Here is a 24211-nt window from a genome sequence, read left to right on the forward strand (position 1 = left end):
AGTCGGCTTTCTGTGGCCCCAGCCAAACTGAGAGAGGAAATCTTTTTCACGAAGATGCAGAGGGGTACCCAGGCTCAGGCTGGGTGTTAAGCGTGGTCCGGCTGTGGCTGCCTGCGGTGTGGCCTGGGGCACCCAGACTGTACTGGGTGGACTCACATCCCTCAGAATGATATGCCCAACTCCTTATCCCTGGAGTCTGGGAGTGGGACCTTCTTTGGAAATAGGGTCTCTGCAGATGGAATTAATGGGCTTCCCTGGTGGCCCAGTGGTAAAGAATCCACCTGCCAATGCAGGAGACACAGGTTCAATCCCTGGGTCAGGACGATCCCCTGGAGAAGGCATGGCATGGCAACCCACTCGAGTGTTCTTGCCTGGAGAATCCCATGGACAGAGGAACCTCAAGGGCTACAGTCCGTGTGGCACAAGAGACGGACAAAAGACTGAGCAACTAAACAGCAGGTGGAATTAAGGGAAGGATCTGGAGGTGAGATGGACTTGGATTTAGGGTAGGCCCTAAATCCAATGAGACAGGGCCCTTCTAAGAGAAGGGAGAGTGCTTGCTTCGGCATCACACATCCTGCAGTTGTGACGATGCAGAGGTCAGCATGGCTCCTGTGCAAGGATGACATGTAAATTCGTGAAGCATTCCATAGTTTGGGAAGCTGTGGGACATATATACAATGGAATATCACTTAGCCATAAAAACGAATGTATTTGAGTCAGTTCCAGTGAGGTGGATGAACCTAGTGCCTCTTATACAGAATGAAATAAGTCAGAAAGAGAAAAACAAATGTCGTATATTAATGCATATATATGGAATCTAGAGACAGAGTACTGATGATCCTATCTGCAGGGCAGCAAAGGAGACACAGACATAAAGAACAGACTTGTGGACACAGCAGGAGGACGGAGAGGGTGGGACGACTAGAGAGAGTGGCGTGGAAACATATACAGTATCATGTGTAAACCAGAGAGCCAGTGGGGGCTTGCTGTATGGCTCAGTGAACCCAAAGCCAGGGCTCTGTGACAGCCTAGAGGGGCGGGATGGGGAGGGAGGGGACAAATGCATACCTGTGGCTGATTCATGTTGATGGATGGCAGAAACCAACACAATATTGTAAAGCAACTACCCTCTAAAAACCTTACACAGGTAAATTTAAAAAATTAAAATAAATAAATAAAATTAATACTTATTTGTTAACAAAAAAAAAAAAGAGAGAGAAAGGAGATTCAAGATAGAGAGACAGATGGGGAGAAGGCCATATGGAAACAGAGGCAGAGCCTGGAGTGATGTGGCCACAAGCCAAGGAACACCAGAAAGGCGGCCACCAGAAACCAGGAGAGAGATGTGGGAAGGACTCTCCATGGGGGCCTTCAGGAACAGCCCATCCTGTCCAGACCTTGATTTCAGACATCTAGCCCCGAGAAATGCGAGAGAAGACATTCCTGTTGTTTTAGGAGCCCCACCTCCAACTCTGTCCCGTGTATGGTGCCCTGGGACGGCAGCCCCAGGACACTGGCACACCAGCACGCCTCTCTGGGGCTCTGTTCTCTGGTCTTTAAAATGAGCAGAGCTGCTGTGACTCCTCAGATGGTGATGACGACTGTGGCTGAAGCCTGACACCCCGGGGGCCTGAAGGCTTGACAGCTAATTATTCCTGTTATTAGCAACGAACTCTCAGGCTTCCCTGCTGGCTCGGGGGTAGAGAATCTGCCTGCCGAAGCAGGAAACATGGGCTCACGCCCTGGTCCGGGAGGATTTCACATGCCTCGGAGCAGCTAAACCTGTGTCCACAGCTGCTGCAACTGTGCGCTAGAGCCTGGGAGCCCAACTGCTGAGCCCGTGGGCCACGCCTGCGGAATCCCCCGCACCCCGGAGCCCAAGCTCCACAAGCAAAGAGGCCAGCGCAGTGGGAAGCCTGCACACAACTAGAGCGCACCTCTGCTCGCCACTGCTAGAGAAGAGCCTTAGCAGCAACAAAGCCCAAGCATGGGCAAAAACAAAGAAGGAAAACTACGTATCACATAAAAAGTAACTCTCAAGTTAGCCCAGAATGGTTGGGACTGACTTATGGACAATTCTAAGCCATCAATCAACACTTGAAAGAAACAGTGCCTGGGTCTCCTGGGACCACCAGCTGTGACTAAGGCTGCTATTCTCACCCAGGGGAGACTCGGCTGGCACTTGGTGAGGTCTGGGGACACTCTGCGGTTGTCGCCACTGGGGGCATGGGGTGCTATTGGCATCAGGTGGCTGGAGGCCAGGGGTGCAGCTCAGCACCCTGCAATGCACAGGATGGCCCCCAGCCCGGAGTGACCCGGCCCGAGATGTCAGCGGTCCTCTGGCTGCACAGCCCAGCTCGAAACTAAAACCACCTTCTCTCTTTCCAAACGGTTGCCTCAGGAAGCACATTTATGGCCAAGACATGCCTTTGGCTCAAGCCTGTTTTGGAAGCTGGCATGGGCTCCTCCCTCCTAAAACCCCTGGAGAAATTTAGCCTCACCGGCTCACACTCTTAAGGCTCAAGGGATGCAGCTGGGCGAGGTCAGAGGCATCTGACTCACCAGGTGCAGACACCCGCCATGGAGGTGACTAACAGCCCTCAAAGAAAGGGCCAGAACCCTCTGGGGCAATAGCAGGGGAGGAGCATGGAGGCCAGCAGAGGAAGGAGGGGTCCCCAGGATGGCCCCTGGGGAGGAAGGCATGAGACACAGTCAGCTGTCACTTGGCAGGGTGTTGCTATGGACTGACTTATGTCCCCCCACAGAAGGCTTGTATATATCATCTTGACACCGGAACCTGTGAACATGGCCTTATATGGAAATGGGTCTCTGCTGATGTAATTAGTTAGGATGAAGTCATCCTGGATTGGGGCCGGTCCTAAACCCAATGACTGGCGTCTTTAGGGGAAGAGAAGGCGGTGTGATGACAGAGACCGGGATTATAGTGATGTGGCCACGAGCCCAGGAGCGCCTGCCCGGAGCCCCGGAAGCTGCAAGAGGCACGGAGGCATCCTTTTCTAGAGCCTTTGGAGGGAGCGAGGCTCTGCGCACACCTAGCTTCAGATTCCAGGCCTCCGGAACTGTTGGAGGGAGGGAATTCCTCTCTTTGACGCCAACAAGCCAGTGATGCTTTTGCGGCGCTAGGAACCTCATTCCGGTGCCCGAGATGCTCCTCATCTAGAAAGGAGGCTAGCTGTGGTGTCCATGCTGCTCCCCGGCTGTGCTGCACTGAACTTGGGGCTTGGCATCCTCATCACACCTTGGTGTGGCCCGCCCCCCTGCCTGCCTGGATCTGTGAGGGGTGAATGGTCCACTTGGCAAATCGCCACGCTCAGGAAATGCTGGGTCTGCTCTCTTGCTCCTGTCCCCAGTTCTAAAGTTATTGAGTGTCTGAACCATTTTATCTGGCCACTGCTGGGAGGACAGCGGGGCCCAGTGGTTGAGACTCTGCACCTCCAATGCGGGGGCCTTGGGTTAGATACCTGGTTGGGGAACCAGGAGCCCACATCATGAGTGGCACAACCAAGTAAATAATTTTTTTTTTTGAAGCTAGGATACCCTCCATAGCTCCCATAACACACAGGCCCCACCCTGCAATCCTGCAAGGCCTTGAATGACCTGTCAACTCCCTGTCCCCACCGCCTTCTGCTCTGCCCCTTCTCATTCCACTCTGACCCCTTCCCATGCCCTCCAGGACCCCTGACTATCCTTCCACACGCCAGGCACGGTCCAAGCCTCGTGGACTTTGCTCTGGCTGTGTTCTCCTTCCAGGCCTGGCTCACATCACCTTCTCTCCTCGTTTCCCAACCCATTCTTCCTTGAGCCCACCACTGTTCTTTTAAAAAAAAAAAAAAAAACTTGTCTATTTTTAATTGGAGAATAATTGCTTTATGATATTGTGCTGGTTTCTGCCATCCATCAACATGAATCAGCCACAGGTATACATATGTCCTCTCCCTCTTGAACCTCCCTCCCGCCTCCCACCCCACCCCACCCCTCTAGGGGGTCACAGAGCACAGCACTGAGCTCCCTGCATCACGCAGCAAATTCCCACTACCTATTTTGCATATGGTAACGTATATGTTTCAATGCTACTCTCCCAATTCGTCCCACCCTCTCCATCCCCACTGTGTTCACAAGTCTGTTCTCGGTCTGCAGCTCCACAGCTGCCCTGCAAATAGGTTCATCGGTACCATCTTCCTAGATTCTATAGACGTGTGCTAATGTACCATATTTGTTTTTCTTTTTCTGACTCGCTTCCCTCTCTGTTCTTTTTTCTTTGTTTGGTTTTGGCTATGCCATGCAGCATGTGGGATCTTAGCTTCCCAACCAAGGATTGAACCCCTGCCCCCTACACTGGAAGCACAGAGACTTAATCAGTTGATTGCCGACTTGTTCTTACTGGCTCATAGCTCACACTTGAGACCCACTGTTTCTCTGCCTGCTCCTTGCTGCTGGCCCGCAGCTCCCTGTGGGCAGGCCTTTGTGGCGGTCTTGGCCACCGCACAACCCAGCGCCGAGGACAGCGCCTGCACGTGAAGTATTTGCGGGAGCAATGGATGAGAGGAGGGAACGCACGCAGGGAACACGGTATCGATGAGAAAAGTGTCCATTCTGTGGCCAGATCCCTCACGAGTTTTTAAAACATGCTTGCACACACACACAAAAAAAGCCAAGCAATCTTTACGTTATGTGCATAGGAGAAGACAGAAATAGGCCATGCGTGCTGGCGTGGGGCCCAGCTGGACAGCCCCGGCTAGTTTCTGGTTGATGATCTCAGAGATCGTCAGAGGAAGAGGAACTGAAATGCACTCAGCAGGCTCAGTCTAGATGGGATTTCACTGAATTCTGGCTACTTAGAGGCCAGAGGTCAACGCTTCAGGGCCGGTGGGGGTCTAGGGTTCTATGGATGGACTGTGGCACACCCAGGGGTTGTCACTCGGAACATGGAGACATGAGGTCTCGAACCGAGCAAAGACGCAGAGGAACCTTAGGACCAGTATGTAGTCCTAGGCAAGCAACGCTGGGCTGAAAAGATGACAAACGGTGTCACTCCAGCCATCCGGCAACCTGGAAAAGGCAAAACTGTGGATAGTGGGGCTTCCCAGGTGGTGCAGTGGTAAAGAAGCCACCTGCCAACGCAGGAGACACAGAAGACGTGGGCTCAATCCCTCGCTCAGGAAGACCCTCTGGAGTAGGAAATGGCAACCCAATTCAGTATTCTTGCCTGGAGAATGCCATGGACACAAGGGCCTGTGGGTTACAGTCCCTGGGGTCACAAAGAGTCAGATATGACTATGTGTGTGCACACGCGTGCACACAGACACACACACACACACACACGGAGACGGTAACAGGCTCAGTGGTTTCCAGGAGCTGAAGGAAGGTTGGGGGACGAACAGGCAGAACACGAGGGACTTCTAAGGCAGTGTAGCTACTCTATGATCCTCACGGTGGACACATGACCTTCTGCATCTGTCCAAACTCGCAACATGTGCAATGCTGAGTGGATCCTAACGCACACCGTGGACTGTAGTTAATACTACTGCGTCAATGTTGGCTCACCAATAGTAAACAAATACACCAGGCCAACACAACACATTAATGACAGGGGGAAGTGTGTGTGAATTGGGGGGTGGCAGGAGAATATGGCAACTCTCTGGACCACCTGTTCAGTGTTTCTATAAACCTAAAACCGCTCAAAGACATAGCACAATTTGTTGGTTTTTTTCTGTAATGTCGGAAAAACCCGAATGAACTTTAGGGTCAACCCAAAATGTTGCTACATTTAATAAAATCTAACTATTTAAGGTTACGTTTCATACTCGAAATTATTTAATCGTTGTAAAATCTTATTAGAAGCAGAAAGAAAGAAAGCAGGGTCTTAGACCCCAAACCCGGAGGTGCACACCCCGGGGCCCCCATGTGGCCGGGCGCTCACCAGGAGACGAAGGTAAGCTATGTGCTGAGCTGTGGCAGCATCCTGTCCGAAGACTCCAAGGGTGAGGGCCACTGGGACCGCTCCCACTGCCCCATGTCCAGAGGCTCATCCACAGTGACATGGCCATGACCCCTGTGGCGTCTGGCCGATGCGGACACTGGAGAAGGCGCAGGAGGCGGGGGTGCTAGGTGGCCCCCTCCTCTGGTTGGTCCCCAGCCACCAGGCCTGCACTCACCTCGCTGGCTTCTTTCTACCCCACAGCCCCACCCCCACCAGAAACACCCTGCCACCAACTATTCAGTTTGGACACGCCACCCTTTTCCTTCTGGGACCCAGTGTGCAGAGTGCCACCCCTCCAGACATTAGGAGTACATTAAGAGGACACTGAGGCATCGATCAGGACTTGTTATTTTCTATATCTGAGGCTTTGACACCTGGGGCCTGGCTGACCCCGCGGGGATTCCTAGAGAGAAGAAAGGACCCTCCTACGAGCATGCCTTCCAAACACAAACCAACCGTTTCAGAGCCCACATCGTTCCCCTACTACCTCTGTCATTCTGTTTTCACCCTCAAGGTTGCTCTCCCCAGGCCCTGAACCACCCAGGGGAGACCATTCAACTAGGCCAGTCCTTATGCCCCCAAACTCTGAAATTATTCACACCAGCCAATCCTACGCCTGCTTGCCCTGACTCACTGGACCTTTTCCATGAAAACCATGACACAGACTCCTGCCTACACCCTCCCCTGGCTCTCGCTGCTTCCGATGGACCCTGGTGCCTCCCCGTGTGGCCCTGCCCAGGGCACGCTGAACGTCCTATTTCTGAGGAATCATGACTGTAACTGCCTTCTCCATGCTGCTGCTGCCACGCCGTATCTGAATGATCATGGAGTCTGCATGCGAAGGCCCCCTCCCGCCGACCAGCCCCCACTCACCTCCAGCACGGGGCCAGCGCCGAGGATGGTCCTCTCGACACCGCTGGCGTAGCCCTTCTGGCTCAGGGCGGTGAGGCAGTGGATCAGGAAGTTGGTGCTCTGCGTCTTGCCTGAGCCGCTCTCGCCGGAAATGACGATGCACTGGTTGATGTGCTTTCGGAGCATGGCATAGTAGGCCACATCGGCCAGCGCGAACACATGAGGCTCCAGCTTGCCCAGCTGCTGGTTCTCGTACATCTTCACGTACTTCGGGTTGTAGATGGGGAGGAACTTGAAGGGGTTGACGGCTACAAGGATGCTGCCGGCATACGTGTAGATCTTCTGCTGCAGGAAGCGGTGTCTGAGGTTCTTCAGGAGGTTCTCCTCCGTCAGCTCGGGGAGGTTGCACAGGTCGTCAAAGTCCGCCTGTGGCCGGGGCAGGAGGCCGCGCTCCACCAGGCGCCGAGTGGCCGTGGCCTGGGAGGCAAGCTGCATGTGCAAGTACTTGATGGTCCCGTCGGGGTCGCGTTCCTGCAGCAGGAAGTAGTAGCCGTCCTCCCGAGGGTGCTCGTCGTGCGCCCGCCGTGGCCACAGCAGCACGCGGTGCACGGGCGAGTCGCTGGCGTCCAGCACCCACTCCTCCCCACCCGTCTCCTTGACCTCCACCAGCACGTAGCGCTTGCTGCCGTCCAGCTGCAGGCGGGCGACAGCGTCCTGGATGACGTCGGACGTGGTGCTGTCCTTGGTGGCCGGCACGCGGCATGAGGCCAGGGGTGGGGCCTGGCTCTCGCTGGTGGCCAGCTGCGGGTAGATGTGCAGGTGGTATGCTGCCTGCCCCCGGCGGCCGGCGCTGCCCGCCTCGTTCACACTCATCCTGCCGGCAGCCTGGCCTCAGCATGCCTCCCGGGCTCGGGGCGCGCGTCCTGGAGCTGGAAGGGAGGGGTGGCACTGTCAGAGGGGGTGGAGGGCGGAGGGGTGGGGCAACACTGACGCCCACGGCCTGGATCCATGGGCTCTCCTGAAGCCAGAAAGGCCAAGGAGCCTTGTCTGTCTTTAACGTGACCCTGACTTCAGGTTCGTGGCTCCCACAGAGCGACACCACTGGAGTCTGTCCACATCCCAGGCCATATCCTTCCCTACCAGCCTCTCAACCCTCAAGTCCAGGGGCCACAGCCATCTCTCAGCTCAGTCCTTCCTGGCCTCTCCTCTCTGACAAATACTCCTCTGGCAAGCTCCCAAGCAGATGAAGACTCCGCCTCACATGCCTTGGTTACGTCCCCCAAACACAAGAGGGGCAGAGAGAGGACGGGTGGGATGAGCAAGACTGACCTTGCCTGGAAACTCAGGGACCGTGAAACCCCACTGAGGAGGATGAAGTCAGGGAGCGCCCCCCCCGCCCAAAAAAAAACTTGCTCCAGAGAACTCTTCAGTGGAGATTAACTTCTAGAACCCACAACTCCATTCTCATCATGACGAGAACATCTGGCAGACCCAGATCGGAGGCCACCTACAGGAGTTCTGGTCAACTCTCCCCAAGGCTGTGAAAGACTGAGGAGCCGCCCCAGCCAGAGGAAACTGGGGAGCTGTGATGACTGAAAGTCCCAGGGTTGTCTGCACAGGGTCATGACGGGAGAGAAGACGTGAAGGAAGAACTGGTGATGTCTGAATAAGGTCAGGTGGTTGGTGAATAGCAGTGTGTTGGTGTCGGTTTCTTAGTTGTACAAACGTACCCTGAGAGTGTGAGGTGTTCACATTCAGGCAACATGGGTAAGGGGTTCAGGGGACTCCCTGTTTGGTCGTAGCAACTTTTCTGGAAACCTAAAATGATTTCCTCGGTTGCCCAGTGGTTAAGAATCCACCTTGCAAGGACGGGGATGTGGGTTTGATCCCCAGTCCAGGAACTAAGATCCCACATGCAGCTAAGCCCACAGGCTCTGGAGCCCACGCGCCACAACAAAGGTGTGCTTCAGCTAACACCTGACGCGGTCAGATACGTATTTTAGAGGATGACCCCAGCAGAAACAGCCTATTTAGAAAAAAACAATTGCTCCTGAAGACATTTTGAGAAAAGAGAAAAGGCAGTCAATGCGGGCAACAGCTCGCTTTTGTGTCTTGAGGCGAGAGGCAGGAACGCGGTGTGGGTCACGCAGGGCTGACTGTGCGCCACCCGAGTGTGGCTGCAGATACAAAGATGAACCAGACCTTGGCTCAGAGCCCAGTGGGAGATGCCCATATGCAAACAGATGCGAGAGGTTATCAACCATGAGCGTGAGAAACTACTGTCCCCGAGAGCCAGAGAAGGCTTTAGGGAAGTGGTGCCATCTGAGAGGGGTTCTACAGGATGAAGAGGCATTCGTTCAACAGGAAGGCAAAGGAGGGACGAGAGTGTGGTAGGCCCAAAGTCTATTTTTGTAAAAAAAAAAGTTTCACTGGAATGAAGCTCTGCCCATTCATGCCCATACTGTCTACATCTGCCTTTGTTATAACAACACAATTACGACAGAGACTGGTAACCTGAAGGCCTGGAAAGTTGAACATGCTTTTTTCCCAGTCCTTTGTAGAAACAGTAGGCTGAGGTCTGCATGACTCAGCCCTGCGGACACGAGGGGCCACCAGAGGCTGTGATGATCTGGACTCTGGGAAACTGAGTCCCACCGCAGTGCTGGGAGGGCAGGTGACAGGCCAGGCTGAACAAACCAGACATAATGAAGCAGCCACTAACAGGGAGGTAGGCAGAGGCAGCTAGCAGGAAGGCTGGAGTAGACGGGGACATTTAATTTCCTAGACTTTCCCTCAAATTATTAAGGAACTTTGGTATATTTCCTTCCAGCTTAATATTCAACAGATGTTACACGTTTTAATAAAGCCTGAATTGCTCTTAATGGGATATGTTGGTACATATTAATGTCTCCCTGTCATGAAATATGCTCTGAAACATGATTTCTGAGTTCCTGGACACACAACATTGTGTAGAACTCTTGAGAATTTCCTTGGAATCAGTTAACTCATGCAGAATCAGCAGATAAATGGATGTAAACATTGCTAAGCGTCTTTCCTCAAAATGCCACAGTATCCGCAGAAAAATGATGAACGACAGAAACACTTTGGCAGTTTCCTTAAAAGTTAGTATATGCCTAGCGGCTGACCCACTCCTAGCGATGGAACCACTCCTGGGAGCTACTCCAGACACACGAAGCAGAGGTTCACACACAGACTGTACACAAATGGTCTCACTGACACCGCTTCTAAAAGCCCCAGACTAGAAGCACCACCAGTGCACACAAAGCGGTGACTGGACGCACAAACCGGCCACACGATGAACATGACTCACCTGTGAGAATGGCCAACCTTTGACCCTCACGACAGCACAGAACAACACAGAACAATCCTGGAATCTGAGTGCTGAGTGAAAGAGCGAAGATGGAAAGGAATATATACAGACCCCAAATTCCACTCCTAGGTATGAACCCCAAGGACTTAAAGACAGGTACCACACAGATACTTGTACACACGCATTCACAACAACCCTATTAGCCAAAAGGTGGAAAACACCCAAATTTCCATCAGCTGATGAAAGAGTGGAACAGTCCTTGCTACAATGTGGACGAACCCTGAAAACATCACGCTGGATGAAAAAAGCCAGACACCAAAGGCTACATGTTATAGGACTCCGTCTATTAGGAAATGCCCAGAATGGGTAAATCCATAGCCATGGGCAAAACCACAGACTAGTGCTTGCCAGGGGCTGGGCAGTGAGGGGGGGATGGGGAGAAACTGCTGATGGATGCAGGGTTTCCTTTTGGGGTGATGGAAGAGTTCTGGAGCTACACAGAGGTGACGGCGGCACAACATTATGAACATGCCAAATATCAATGAATTGCTCACTTTAATGTTATATGAATGCTGTATATTAATTTAATGTGATGTGAATTTCACCTCAATAAAAATTTCAAAGCACTATATATATATCACATGATTCCACATACTCCTGACCCTTGAACAACATGGGTTTGAACTCCGTGGGTCCACTTATATGCAGATTTTTTTCACTATATATGTACTTGGCATGTTTAGTCGCTCAGTCGTGTCCGACTTTTTGTGAACCCATGGACTGTTGCCCGCCAGGCTCCTCTGTCCATGGGATTTCCCAGGCAAGAACACTGGAGTGGGCTACCATGCCCTCCTCCAGGGGATCTTCCTGACTCAGGGATAGAACCTGTGTCTCCTGCATTGGCAGGTAGATTCTTTACTACTGAGCCACTACTGGGCCCTTCTTTACTAGTGAAGCACACACACATTATAGACTTTAGTACGACATGACCTGTGGTTGGCTGAATCCCAGGGTGGAGTGCTGTGTCTAACTGTAAAGTGATACATGGACTTTGACTGCGTGTGTGTATGGAGGTCTGCATCCTTAAACCCCACATTGTTCAAGGGTCAACTGTACAGAAATTTCTAGAAAATGCAAACTAATCTACAGAGACAGAAAGCTGACTGTTGGCTGCTTGAGGGAGGGTGACAGGGTGGGAGGACAAAGGAGCTGGGGAGACTTTTCGGGCGATGGATGTGCTCTTTATCCTGATGGTAGTTGTGGGCTCCTGGGTGCTTGCATGTGTCACAACTCATCCAATTACACACTTCAAATTAGTGCCATTTATAGTGTATAGAAACCTATATGCAGGTCGGGAAGCATCAGTTAGAACTGGACATGGAACAACAGGCTGGTTCCAAATAGGAAAAGGAGTATGTCAAGGCTGTATATTGTCAACCTGCTTATTTACCTTCTATATAGGATAAAGAGCTGTACAAAAAAGATCTTCACGACCTAGATAATCACAATGGTGTGATCACTGACCTAGAGCCAGACATCCTGGAATGTGAAGTCAAGTGGGCCTTAGAAAGTATCACTACGAACAAAGCTAGTGGAGGTGATGGAATTCCAGTTGAACTATTCCAAATCCTGAAAGATGATGCTGTGAAAGTGCTGCACTCAATATGCCAGCAAATTTGGAAAACTCAGCAGTGGCCACAGGACTGGAAAAGGTCAGTTTTCATTCCAATCCCAAAGAAAGGCAATGCCAAAGAATGCTCAAACTACTGCACAATTGCACTCATCTCACACACTAGTAAAGTAATGCTCATATTGCCAACATCTGCTGGATCATGGAAAAAGCAAGAGAGTTCCAGAAAAACATCTATTTCTGCTTTATTGACTATGCCAAAGCCTTTGACTGTGTGGATCACAATAAACTGTGGAAAATTCCGAAAGAGATGGGAAAAACAGACCACCTGATCTGCCTCTTGAGAAATTTGTATGCAGGTCAGGAAGCAACAGTTAGAACTGGACATGGAACAACAGACTGGTTCCAAATAGGAAAAGGAGTTCGTCAAGGCTGTATATTGTCACCCTGTTTATTTAACTTATATGCAGAGTACATCATGAGAAACGCTGGCCTGGAAGAAACACAAGCTGGAATCAAGATTGCAGGGAGAAATATCAATAACCTCAGATATGCAGGTGACACCACCCTTATGACAGGAAGTGAAGAGGAACTCAAAAGCCTCTTGATGAAAGTGAAAGTGGAGAGTGAAAAAGTTGGCTTAAAGCTCAACATTCAGAAAATGAAGATCATGGCATCTGGTCCCATCGCTTCATGGGAAATAGATGGGGAAACAGTGGAAACAGTGTCAGACTTTATTTTTGGGGGCTCCAAAATCACTGCAGATGGTGACTGCAGCCATGAAATTGAAAGACGCTTACTCCTTGGAAGAAAAGTTATGACCAACCTAGAAGGCATATTGAAAAGCAGAGACATTACTTTGCCAACAAAGGTTCGTCTAGTCAAGGCTATGGTTTTTCCTGTGGTCATGTATGGATGTGAGAGTTGGACTGTGAGGAAAGCTGAGCGCCAAAGAATTGATGCTTTTGAACCGTGGTGTTGGAGAAGACTTCTGAGAGTCCCTTCCAACCAGTCCATTCTGAAGGAGATCAGCCCTGGGATTTCTTTGGAAGGAATGATGCTAAAGCTGAAACTCCAGTACTTTGGCCACCTCATGTGAAGAGTTGACTCATTGGAAAAGACTCTGATGCTGGGAGGGATTTGGGGCAGGAGGAGAAGGGGACGACAGAAGATGAGATGGCTGGATGGCATCACTGATTCGATGGACGTTGAGTCGGAGTGAACTCCGGGAGTTGGTGATGGACAGGGAGGCCTGGAGTGCTGTGATTCATGGGGTCGCAAAGAGTCTGACACGAGTGAGCGACTGAACTGAACTGAGGATATAACTGTATAGCCAATAAGGCTGGTTAGGGACATCATGGTGGTCTGGCAGCTAGGACTCTGAGCTCTCTACCCCGTCCCTGCCCCCAACCCCAATGCAGGGGGCCTGGGTTTGATCCCTGGTTGAAGAACTAGATCCCACATGGCACCTAAGACCTGGCTCAGACAAATAATTAAATACAAAATAAATATTACAAAAAGCTGTTTATATATGGCTGAGCCCCTTCACTGTTCATGTGAAACTATGGTAACATTGCTTGTTAATCGGCCATAGGCCAATATAAAATAAAAAGTTAAAAAAAAAAAAGCGCTGTTTCTAAAAGTATGTGAAACTATGAAGGGAAGCAGTTCCCTAGGAAAAAAACTTTTTGGAACTTCTTGCTTTCTTTCCAAAATGCCCAATTCTTGAGCCCTGTCACCAAGCTCCTTGGATGCCACTGCAAGGAAAACGGCTCGGAATCTATGAGCTTGCCTATGCTCAGAGGTGTCGCCCACTTGACTATCCCCCAGAAACAATGAGAGCTGATCTCAGGACGTTCCTGGGGAGCACCGCAAGGCCCGGCATCTGTGCACCTCTGAGCAGGTGAGAGTGCACACTGTAGATCTGCACCTTAATCACGGTCACGTGAATACATGTGTGTGCTCGTGAACATACACTGAGCATGAATGTGAGCACACGTGCGGACGCAGGCACACAGGCATCGACATGCACTCGCATACAACCACGCTCACGCCTGCACACGCACAAACACAGACAGTGAGTACGAACAGAGTTTCATCTGAATATACCCACACTCATGTGAGTGTAGACGCATGACCCAGGGCTTCAGGCAGAGACCGCCCCGCTGTGACGCACACTTGTGGAAATGTGACCCACGTGCACCACAACGTCCAGGGCATCGATCCAGCTCGAGGATGGGGCGAGGGTGGGGAGGGCTCTGGATGGCCTCAAGCCCAAGCAGCTTGGCTGCAAGTGACACAAAGGGCACGTGGGTGCATCTGTTCTCTCCTCCCAGCAGACACCGGGCTGAGCGAGAAGCCACCAGGGCTGACCAGGATCTGGATGATGCCTGGATAGGCTGAGGGCTGCGTGGCCCACATCTGCCAGGGCTGCCTGGTCATCAGACACCCTTGGAGCCCCACGGGGGACTTTTATTGCTCTGGGCCCCTTGCTGAAAGGCGCAGGAGACCCCACGCTCAGAGAATGGAGGTCGTGAGGACAGTCACAGGCCCAGCTGATACGCACCCCACCCCCAGGCCAGGAGGAAGTAGATAAGGCTTGCTCAAGGCGCCTGCTGACCGCTGGAGCTGCAGGGGAAGAGGCGGGCCAAAGAGAAGGGGTGGGGCAGGGCAGAGGCCAGCTGGGGCCCCTTGCAGGAGTCCCCGCAGGGCCCGCCTGACCCAGCCCGGAGCAGCTGCCCCTCCAGGCCCCACCACATCTGCATCCTGGGAAAATTCCCCCTGCACCTGCCTGTGGGCCCTCCCAGCACCCAACCAGCCTCACCTGAGCCCACACTCTCCTCTCAGAGTGGCTCCCTTTTCCCCTCCCCAGGGGGAGGGCCCTCCCACTGAAATAACTCATTTGTCTGAAAAACAAGAGACACTAGTAAATTCTCTAGCCCAGGGTCCAGTTCCGAGTTCCCTCCTCACTTCCAGGCAGCCTGAAGCCAGCCCTTCCTGCTCCTTCTCTCGCCGCGGTCAGCCATCACCCCTCATCGCCCCCGTCTTGGTCTGCCATCACCCCCTGTTGTTTTTGCCTACGCCCCCTCCCCGACACCTCCATCTGCCATCCCCCTACACAGTTGAAACCACAGCTCCCCTTCCCAAAGATGCTACCAAGCTCCTGCCAGTCACGCCTTTCCTGGTCCTGCACACTTGCTCGGCAGCCCTGGGGGCCTGGACCTACCCCTGGGGCCCACCCACTCTGCTGTACTCCCCCTTCAGTGGCTAAGCTCCTGCCCAGGGAAGCCCACCCCACCTCTTGCCCCAAACACTGCAGGGTGTTTGCTCCCTGCTCCGCCCACTGACCACATCCTGTCTCCTGTCCCCAGAACAGCTTCTCTTTTCACCAGGAGGACGGGAGGACCCCTGAGGGACCCCTGCCTCCATCCCGGGGCCGCTGCAGCGGAGCCCCTGGCAGTATCGGTCTAGGTGTGAGTGTCCCAGCGCAGAGCCCCCTGGGGCCTCCCTCCGGCCAGCCCTCCGCTCCTGGCCATCAACCCCCATGCAGCAGAGCCCCTCTTGGGTAGGTCGGCAGCCACCAGGAAGCAATTCCTGGACATGCTCTGGCTACTCCTCACTCAGCCAGGTCCAGGCTCACAGGGCAGACCTTGGAGGGCCCCATCAGTCATGGAAAAGCTGCCCAAAGCCCCCAGCCCACAGTGGGAAGTCTGGTTCCTGCAGCCCGGGCTACAAGCCCGAGAATCACTTACCAGGCCGCTGCCAGGGGCTGGCACCCTGCCCTTCCCTCCCTCTCAGACAGAGGCAGGCACCACCCCGCTGCCTCTTTCCAGTGCCATCCATATCCCCTTCCTCATTCTCAGGTTGGGATGTCCCTCGGACCCCTCCAGCAGACTCTCAGAAGCTCTGCTCCCAATGCAGCATACCCTCGTAGATCCAGAACCCCCCCATTCTCTAGGTGGTACCATTTTAACCTGGACACCTGGCTGATCTGATCCCCTTTAGAGCCTCACTTTGAAGGCCCCTGACTCTCTCTTCCCAAGTGACTTCTGGAGAGGCCCCCCCACCCTCCCCGCCACCGTGCCAAAGAGAGAGGTCGGCCCGGAGTAGCCTCACTGGCACTGAGGATTAATATTTTTCTCAACCTGTGGCTATCCGTGGGCACAAGAGAGTGTTTTGTCACATTTAATCCTCTGACTGTCAGGCTGGGTTTTTGGAGAATTAAGTGTATTCAGTGATGATTTGTTTATGGAAGCGGTTTAATGTCAGTCGCCCATTTTTCCCCCACTGAACCCTGCCTACCCAGCTTTGTTTTGGAGCAGCTCTTTGTATAGGAAGAGTATGATGTCTTCACGATGTCTGATAAACTTAATTCATACCAACTTACTTAAAAAAAAAACATTTATTTTTTAGCTGTGCTGGGTCTTCATTGCTGTGCGGGCTCCTTACTCTCCAGTTGTGGTGTGCGGGCTTCTCACTGTGGTGGTTTCTCTGGTTGTGGAGCAGGGCTCCAGGGCAAGAGGGCTCAGCAGTTGCGGCTTCTGGGCTCTAGACTGCAGGCTCAACAGTTGTGGCGCACGGCTTAGCTGCCCCAGGGCATGTGGCATCTTCCTGGACCAGGGATCGAACCCGTGTCTCCTGCACTGGCAGGCGGATTCTTTACCGCTGACCCACCAGGAAAGCCCATACCAATTTACTTCTGTGTGTGCTGTTTCTTGATCCAGATACTACATTTTCTGAGCAGATGCATCTGTGGGTCGTTTCTCCCCTGATGTCGGCAGCCTACTCTTCTCCCAGATTGGATGAACATGGAACCACACTCTGTCTTCCTCTCCCTGCCTGGACTTACTTGCCACATTTAAGCCTTTATTCATTTGGAAGTTATACTGGAGGGTGTAACAGTTTCCTAGGGCTACTCTAACAAAGGACTGTAAACCAGGTGGCTTAAAACAAGATGTACTGTCTTGCCTTTCTGGATGAGCCCAAAAATCAAGGCGTGGGCGGCGCTGGTTCCTCCAGGAGATCCTGAGCGAGAAACCTTCCTGTGTCTCATCTTGGCTTCTGGCGACGCCTGCCCCTCCTTGGCTGCTAGGTGCACCACTCCGATGTCTTTGGAGGCCTTCTCTGTCTCTGTGTCCTCCCCTCTTCTTATGAAGACATCAGATACTGGATTCAGGATGCAGACTCCGTGAGATCTTTAATTACATCCGCCAAGACCTTATTATTATTATTTTTTAACTTTTATTTGTCTATTCACTTTTGGCTGCATTGGGCCTCAGCTGTGGCATGCAGGATCTTCACTGCCGCATGCAAGATCTTTCTCTGTGGTGTGTGGGCTTCTCCCTAGGTGTGGCTGGAGCTCCAGAGCATGGAGTGGCTCAGTAGTTGAGGCACTTGGGCTCAGCTGCCCCGCAGCATGTGGGATTTCAATTCCCCAACCAGGGATCGAACCTGCGTTCCCTGCATTGGAAGGCGGATTCTTAACCAATGGGCCACCAGGGGAGTCCTAAGCCCTGATTTCTAATCAAAGTCACATTCTAAGGTTCTGGGTGGGACATGAATTTAGGGGGAAACCAATCAACCCAGTACGGTGTGGGAGGTGAAGGGAGGATCCAGACGAGCTTCAAAGAATGAAATAAGTGTTTTCCTGCTTTTTCTTAAAGAATCTGTCTCTCCCCTGATCAGGGAGCTCCTTTGTTAAAGAAGATAAGTGAAGTTACATTACACATGCGTGGATCTGCCCCTGGGCTGTTGATACCTGCGTGGCGTGGTGCTGTGATGGCCACAGCTTCGGGGGACGTCCTTGAGCAGTGGACATCAGCTCACGAGGCGCTCAGCTGACTGCTCTGGCTTTTAAGCATGCCTTCCGCACAGAGTCCAAACAGCCTGAGACCTGGAAGCCAGTCACACTGTAGCTTAAGGTCTTGTCCCAAGTGCCTGTGAAACCTGCATCCCGGGAAGCCCCAGTGTCTGGAATGAAAGGAAGCAGGTCTGGGGCTGAGGAACTGGGGGCCCTGGGTCCCCAGGAGGGATGGCTCAGCAAAGCAGCAACTGTACACTGTGGCTGTGTGTCGGGCACAGCAGGTCCCGAAAACCTATGTCTGTCTTTGATTCAAACCACCGCTCCCAGTGCCCCCAAGTTAAAAGCCTGTTCTGCCTTCTGACCAGCGCTCATGGAAGTGCATGCAGTATGAACAGGAAGGAAAATCCATCCCTGAACTGAGAGGATCTATCTACCTGGAACTTGGAGGACAATTATGTGCTCATCACTAAATCGAAATCAAACTGCAGACTCTAACATTCCTGGATGAAAGAGCCAAAGGTGGACTTGAAATGCCCACTGAAGGACGAGTGGAGGGACTCCCTTGGTGGTCCAGTGGTTAAGAAACCTCCTACTATGCAGGGGACAAGGGGCTGATCCCTGGTTTGGGAAGATCCCACACGCAGTGCAGCAACTAAGGCTGTGCGCCGCAATTACTGAGTCTGCACTCTAGCGCCTGCAAGCCACAATTACTGAGCCCGTGTGCCACAATTACTGACGCTCACGTGCCTGCGGCCCGAGCCCTGCAACAAGAGAAGCCACCGCGAGGAGAGGCCCTTGTGCTGCAACAAAGAGTAGCTCTTGCTCGCTGCAACTAGAGAAAGCCCGTGGGCAGCAATGAAGATCCGCTAAAGCCGAAAATATAAAAAAAAAAGGACAAGTGGATAAACAAATTGTAGTCCATCCACCCAGTGGAATATTATGCAGCCATAAAAAGGAACAGCACTTTAAGGCAAACTACAAGGCGGACGAACCTCCAGAGCATCATGCCGAGTGAAAGAAGCCAGACACCAAGGATGATCCCATCAACAATGAAATGTCAGAACAAGCAGATCCATAGAGACAGGAGGCAGACCAGTGGCTGCTGGAGGCTGGGGAAGAGGGGATCGGGACTGACCGCTGATGGGCGCCAGGTTTACTTTAGGGGTGACAGAAAGGTTCTGGAACTCGACAGAGGGGGTGGCTGCAGAACACTGGGGATTCACTCTCTCTTAACTTACAGCCAGTCTTCTGCACAATAACAAGAATTCCCGCTGAAACACCTGAATGGTGAAAAATGAAAAGGCTTTGGCAAACACCACACCAGTGTCCCTTCTGGGCTCTGAGGAGAGGTCAGCCTCAGTTCAGGGCCTTTCTCAGAGAAAGGAGGTGCAGGGAAGAGGCGGAGGCGCCCCACAGTCTAGCACTGGGGGCAAGGGACAAATGTGAAAGAGCCACTCTCTCTAGTCCAGCCAAGGCCTCATGCATGAAAAAGCCCAGATTCTGCCGATTGGCTTGGCCAAAGATTCGGAACTGACTGGAAAATGAGGCGGATGGGGCCCTCTAGAAAGTGTAGCATAGCTGCTTCGTTTATATAAGGCCATAATTTGAAGCCACATGTTTACTGGATGAAATCATCCTCAAGCTAAAAGGAGGAGGCCAGGGTTACGGCAGCATCAGTTGGGATGCTGTTTTGGAGGCAGTGAGTTTCCACTTTTCCAGGCGTGTTTCCTTGAGCCTGCTGGGATTTTTTTTTTTTAAGGAAATGATGACATGAAGTTATTGGTAAGATGGACCTGCTAAGAAACAGCTACAAAAGAAGCATGTTTCTCAGTCTTGGCGGCTCAGAGTTGTTAAGACAGCTTAGGGCTTAAGTAAGGGGTGGGGGAATGTGGCCACAGGCCATGGAGCCCCCAGAAGCTGGAAGGGGCAAGGAAGGGTCCTCCACCCACCCCCGGAGTCTCTGAAGACAGTCATGGACCTGCTGATGCTCCAGTTTTGGACTTCTGGCCTCCAGAACTTCAAGGGAATCAATTTCTATCATTTAAGCCATGCAAGCTTGAGGTGCCAATTTACAGACGCCCCAGGACATGGGTCCAAGGTGTTGTGCGCACAAGGTGCTGAGTTCCCCGCGAGACGCCGTGATCAGAAGTGCCACCACCTCTCTTCCGCTTCTTTTAAAAACCCCTGGAGAAGCGCCTCCCAAACACCCTCTCGTGACTGTTCCTTTCTCTCTTAACTTGTCCCTTGGCCTTCCAGTCTGGCCCAACCAGTCTGAGTCTTAGAAAAAGCTCTTTCTCCCAGGCCCATGCTGGGGCAACCTGGTCCATTCATCTCTTCCCGAGGCTGATCCTTCTTGGAGCCTGCTGCTACATCCCCAAAGAGGATGTCTTCTTTCAAAATCCGTGCAGTCAACAAATGTTTCTCTGCTGCCCACCCCACCGGGCTGGGCCAGGCAGCTGGTAAAATAGGGAGTGAGAATGTGGCGATGAGGTCTGACCTTCAGGCAACCTGACAGATCAACCCACTAGCAAAGAGGCATTTCCAACAGTTAACGGTGCTTTTGGAAAGAAAATGCACAGTGTATTCAAGCAGCAGCTCTCAACTGTGGGGTGGGTGAGGGAGTGATCCTGCCCCACCCCACGGGACACTTGGCAAAGGCTGGAGACATTTTTGGTTGTCACCCCTGGGGGGAGGGGAGAGACTTCTGGCATCTGGTGGGTGGAGACCTGGGACTCTGCTCAACACCCTGCAGCGTGCGGGACGTCCCCCACAGCAGAGAGTGGTCTGGTCCTGGGTGTCAGTGGTGCTGCCACAGGGGTGGAAACTGACCAGAGCAGGGTGGTCACTTTGGACCAGCTAGGGGGCGGCGCAGGGGAGTGCCCAGTGGAGACAGCTGCCTAGGCCTGCGCAGTGCGAGGGGATGGATGGGCTGAGCGTAGCGATGGCAGCCTAGGCGAGGGCGGTGAGCTCCAAGGGCAGGGGCAGCTGGGGCTGGCCTCGGAACAAGGGGACCAGTGTGGCTGGCAGGGCCGAGGCTGGAGGGGGAGGGGCTGGGGTCAGGAAGGTCAGATCCCACAGGGCCTTGTGAATGTGGGAAGGAGTCTAGATTTTCCTGCAAGGCCGATAGGGAGCCCTGGGGGGGTTGGAGGCAGAGAGGACCAAGACACAGTGACATCAGGAAAGGATCAGCCAGGCCTAGTGTGGCAAGCAGAGCGGGGGGAGGGAGGAGGGGTACTGGGCAGCCCCTGCAGGTGTGACAGGTCAGGGGGACTGATGGGGGCTTGGGTCAGGTCCCCGGGTCAGGTGGGGTCTGATTACAAGGGGACGGCAGACCTACAAGGCCCTGTAGGGGGCTGGGATCTGGGTCCTTCCCTATAGACCAGCGGGCAGGTGAAGACTCAGAAAGTCTTCTGGGAAGCAGGTCTGGGCAGGCAGAGGGGGGCCCTCTGCGACCCCCACTCTCCGATCGCACAGTCCATCTGTCACTGTGCCCACGTGGAAAGCCACCTGGAGAGCCTAATACGGGCAGAGCTGTGGCGACAACACACAAAGGCCCTGCCTGAGACCAGGCGAGCAGCCCCCAGAGGACAAGGGAACTCCGCTTGGCCCCTGGCGGCTCAGGTGGTAAAGAATCCGCCTGCAGTGCAGGAAACCCAGGTTCGATCCCTGGGTCGGGCAGATCTCCTGGAGGAGAGCATGGCAACCCACTCCAGTATTCTTGCCTGGAGAATCCCATAGACAGAGGAGCCTGGTGGGCTATGGTCCATGGGGTCGCAAAGAGTTGGACAAGACTGGGCAACTAACACTTTTTTTCCACTTGCACAGAGCCTCAGGTAGGGCTTTGGGGGTTGCACTGCTAGCTCCGTCATGGTGGGGGGGCGGGGGGCGTGGCTCTTCTCCTAGGGGACGCCTGACATATATGGAGACATTTTTGGTTGTCACAACTTGGGGGGGGGTGCAACTCACAACTGGTGGATGGAGGCTGGGGTCACTGCTGAACACCCTGATGGGCAAGAAGGCCCCACCACAGACTATGATCCAGCCCCAGTCAGCACCAATGCCAAGGCTGAGAAAAGATGCTTTGAATAAATAAAAAAACAAAAGTTTGCACACTTTAGGGTCTCTCCAGGGCCTCAAAGGCATGTAAGATGCTCGCATGATTCCAAGTCCGTGTTCACCTGACCACACAAGATACAGAAGGAGGGAGCAGGAGAAGGAGTGAGAGGGAGCCGGCCTGGTGGGGTAACTGCCCAAGCTGCTGGAGTCACCTGTCCCTGTCAAGTCACCGTTTCCACTTTCAGACACGTGTTCCTTAGCCTCACCATCTTCATCCTCTCCTCTTCCTGCTAATCCAGGGGGCAGACTCCCTGAGGGTCTACGGCGCAGGCTGCTATGCTCTTAACATTGTGTGCCACCTGTTTTTTTGTGTGCATCATGTGGCATGCCGGATAGTGGCTCCCCAACCAGGGACTGAACCCGCACCCCTTGCATTGGAAGTGGGGGGTCGTCACCACTGGTCGACCAGGGAAGTCCTGTGTGTCACTGTTCTGATAAACAGCATTTCTACATGACAGCCAAGGACTCTGGCCATCTTCCCAAGCAGTGGCCTTGGAGCCTGGCACACTCACCAGGAAATGAAAGCCCCTGGGTGCACCCATGGGACCTGAGATGCAAAAATCTCCAAGTCTTCTCCGCTCGGCTCCCCAGGTTCTGTCTACCCTTGAACGGGATGGAGACGCTCTGAGAGATGAGTGGGAAGATCCTGGCAAAGCCCTCCTGGTCGTGATGCTGATGCCGTTTTCAGCCCATTTGCGAGAAGGCAGCAGTAGCAGTGGCCTTGGAGGGAGATGACTACACCAGGGCTCCAAGTCTTTCTCTTCATCAGCCACTTCAGGCCAGGCCCAGGTTCCAAATCCGCCCAGTGCCAGGCACTTCCCAGCCCTCACCAGGCTGGGAATCTGACTCTAGTGGGCATGACTGCTGACCAGACACCTGTGCTTGGGCAGAGAGACCAGGGCTACTCCTGTTGCTCAGTACACCTGAGATCGCCAAATCTGTCCCAGGCTTGTCGACATTTCTTGTGGAATGATTTTCAAGTCTTCCAGAAACTTCTTTTGTCTCATCACCTGTGGAAGCAGCTGGTCCCAAAGTCACTTTGTTCCATGAATGGAGTTGATTTTGGACTCCCCCTCTAGATTCTGGCAAAACTGAGGACAGGGACCCCCATAGACCTCAATTATAAACCTTGGCTAGCCCCTGGGTGGGCACACACTGTCTCCCAGGTCTGGCTCTAAACACATCCCTAATAAAGTCCCACAAGATCCGCTCCCCATGAGTCATGTTCTTGCCTCTCTATAGTCACTTCAAGTATAAGGACATGTGCAAGATCTGGAAAATTCCCTAAGAGGGCACTTCTAAAGGTGACGTGGCCAACCTGCCCATCTCCCCTACAATGTTTGTTTCAGTGAATGAGACAAAACTGAATCAACTTTTCTCTATCTGGATGATTATCTATCAAAAATTCCCTTATTAAATGAAATTTCCCTTATTAAATTAATTTCATAAAAAATGAAACCTGTCTTCTACCCAGTGTCCTGAACCGTGTCCCCAGCCAACCCTCTGCTGGCCCCCATAGGGTTTCCCTGGCGGCTCAGAGGTAAAGAATCTGCCTGTAATGCAGGAGACTCGGGTTCGAATCCTGGGTTGGGAAGATCTGTGGAAGAGGATATGGCAACCCACTCCAGTATTCCTGCCAGGAAAATCCCATGGACAGAGGAGCCCGGAAGGCTGCACTCCATATGGTCACAGAGAGTCAGACACCACTGAGCATGCACCTGCCCCCCGCAATTCATTATATCGAAGTCCTACTGTTCCAAGGACCTCAGAATGCGACTGTACTTGGACACAGGACTTTTAAAGAGGTGATTCAGCTAAAATGAGGTCACTAGGATGGGCACTGATCCAAAGGGGCAACTGGACATGGACTTGCACAGAAGGAAGATGTGGTGAAGACTCAGAGAGAAGACGGCGAGCAACAAGCCGAGGAGAGAGGCCTGTGTGCATCCTTCGCTCGTGGCTCCTGGAAGGAACCAACCTTGCTCACACCTTGATCTGGATTTCTGGCCCCCAGATGCACAAGATAATATGCTTCTGTTGCTTGCGCGACCCAGCTTGTAGCACTTTGCTACAGTGGCCCCAGGAAACCCGCACACGCGGCGGTGACAGTCATGAAATGCTCAGAGCTGGTTCCCTCTTACGCATACAACCTCAAGGAACAGGGCAGAGCTGGGATGTAAACCAATGAGTCAGCCCAGGACAGCTTATTCACTGCTCCGACTAAGCCACAGGCTGAACCCTTGAATCACTGCTTTATTTATCATCGGGACTCAGGCTCAGAGTCCCGACGAGGAAATGAGTAGAACCCAAACTCATCCATCGGCTGCGTTTTTGAGACGTGCCTAATCTCTGGGGCCCTTTTGGGGCCAAACTGAAACAGGCGACGAGGTGATGTGGGGGTCTCTGAGCTGCAGCCGGCAGCGGGCTGGCTTGCTGGGGGCCCCGGCCACGCTCAGACAGAGCCCTTTGTTCTGT

At 53.0% G+C, this 24211-nt stretch overlaps 1 protein-coding gene and 1 non-coding gene across 16 annotated transcripts in view; one reads left to right on the forward strand and one right to left on the reverse strand.

Annotated features, from left to right (window-relative positions):
- MYO9B (myosin IXB) overlaps window positions 1-24211 on the reverse strand; it is a 108220-nt gene that overhangs the window by 80010 nt on the left and 3999 nt on the right. For all 15 annotated transcript variants that reach the window (XM_055541843.1, XM_055541822.1, XM_055541812.1 and 12 more), the window contains exon 2: window positions 6878-7785. In XM_055541843.1, coding sequence (XP_055397818.1) covers window positions 6878-7729 — 852 coding nt within the window. In that variant the 5' untranslated portion in view covers window positions 7730-7785. The remainder of the gene's footprint in view (window positions 1-6877; window positions 7786-24211) is intronic.
- On the forward strand, window positions 554-657 carry LOC129642558 (U6 spliceosomal RNA). The gene has a single exon (XR_008709817.1). It is a non-coding gene; the product is annotated as a U6 spliceosomal RNA (small nuclear RNA).

This window comes from Bubalus kerabau, chromosome 1, assembly GCF_029407905.1.
Source record: "Bubalus kerabau isolate K-KA32 ecotype Philippines breed swamp buffalo chromosome 1, PCC_UOA_SB_1v2, whole genome shotgun sequence".
NCBI lineage: Eukaryota > Metazoa > Chordata > Mammalia > Artiodactyla > Bovidae > Bubalus > Bubalus kerabau.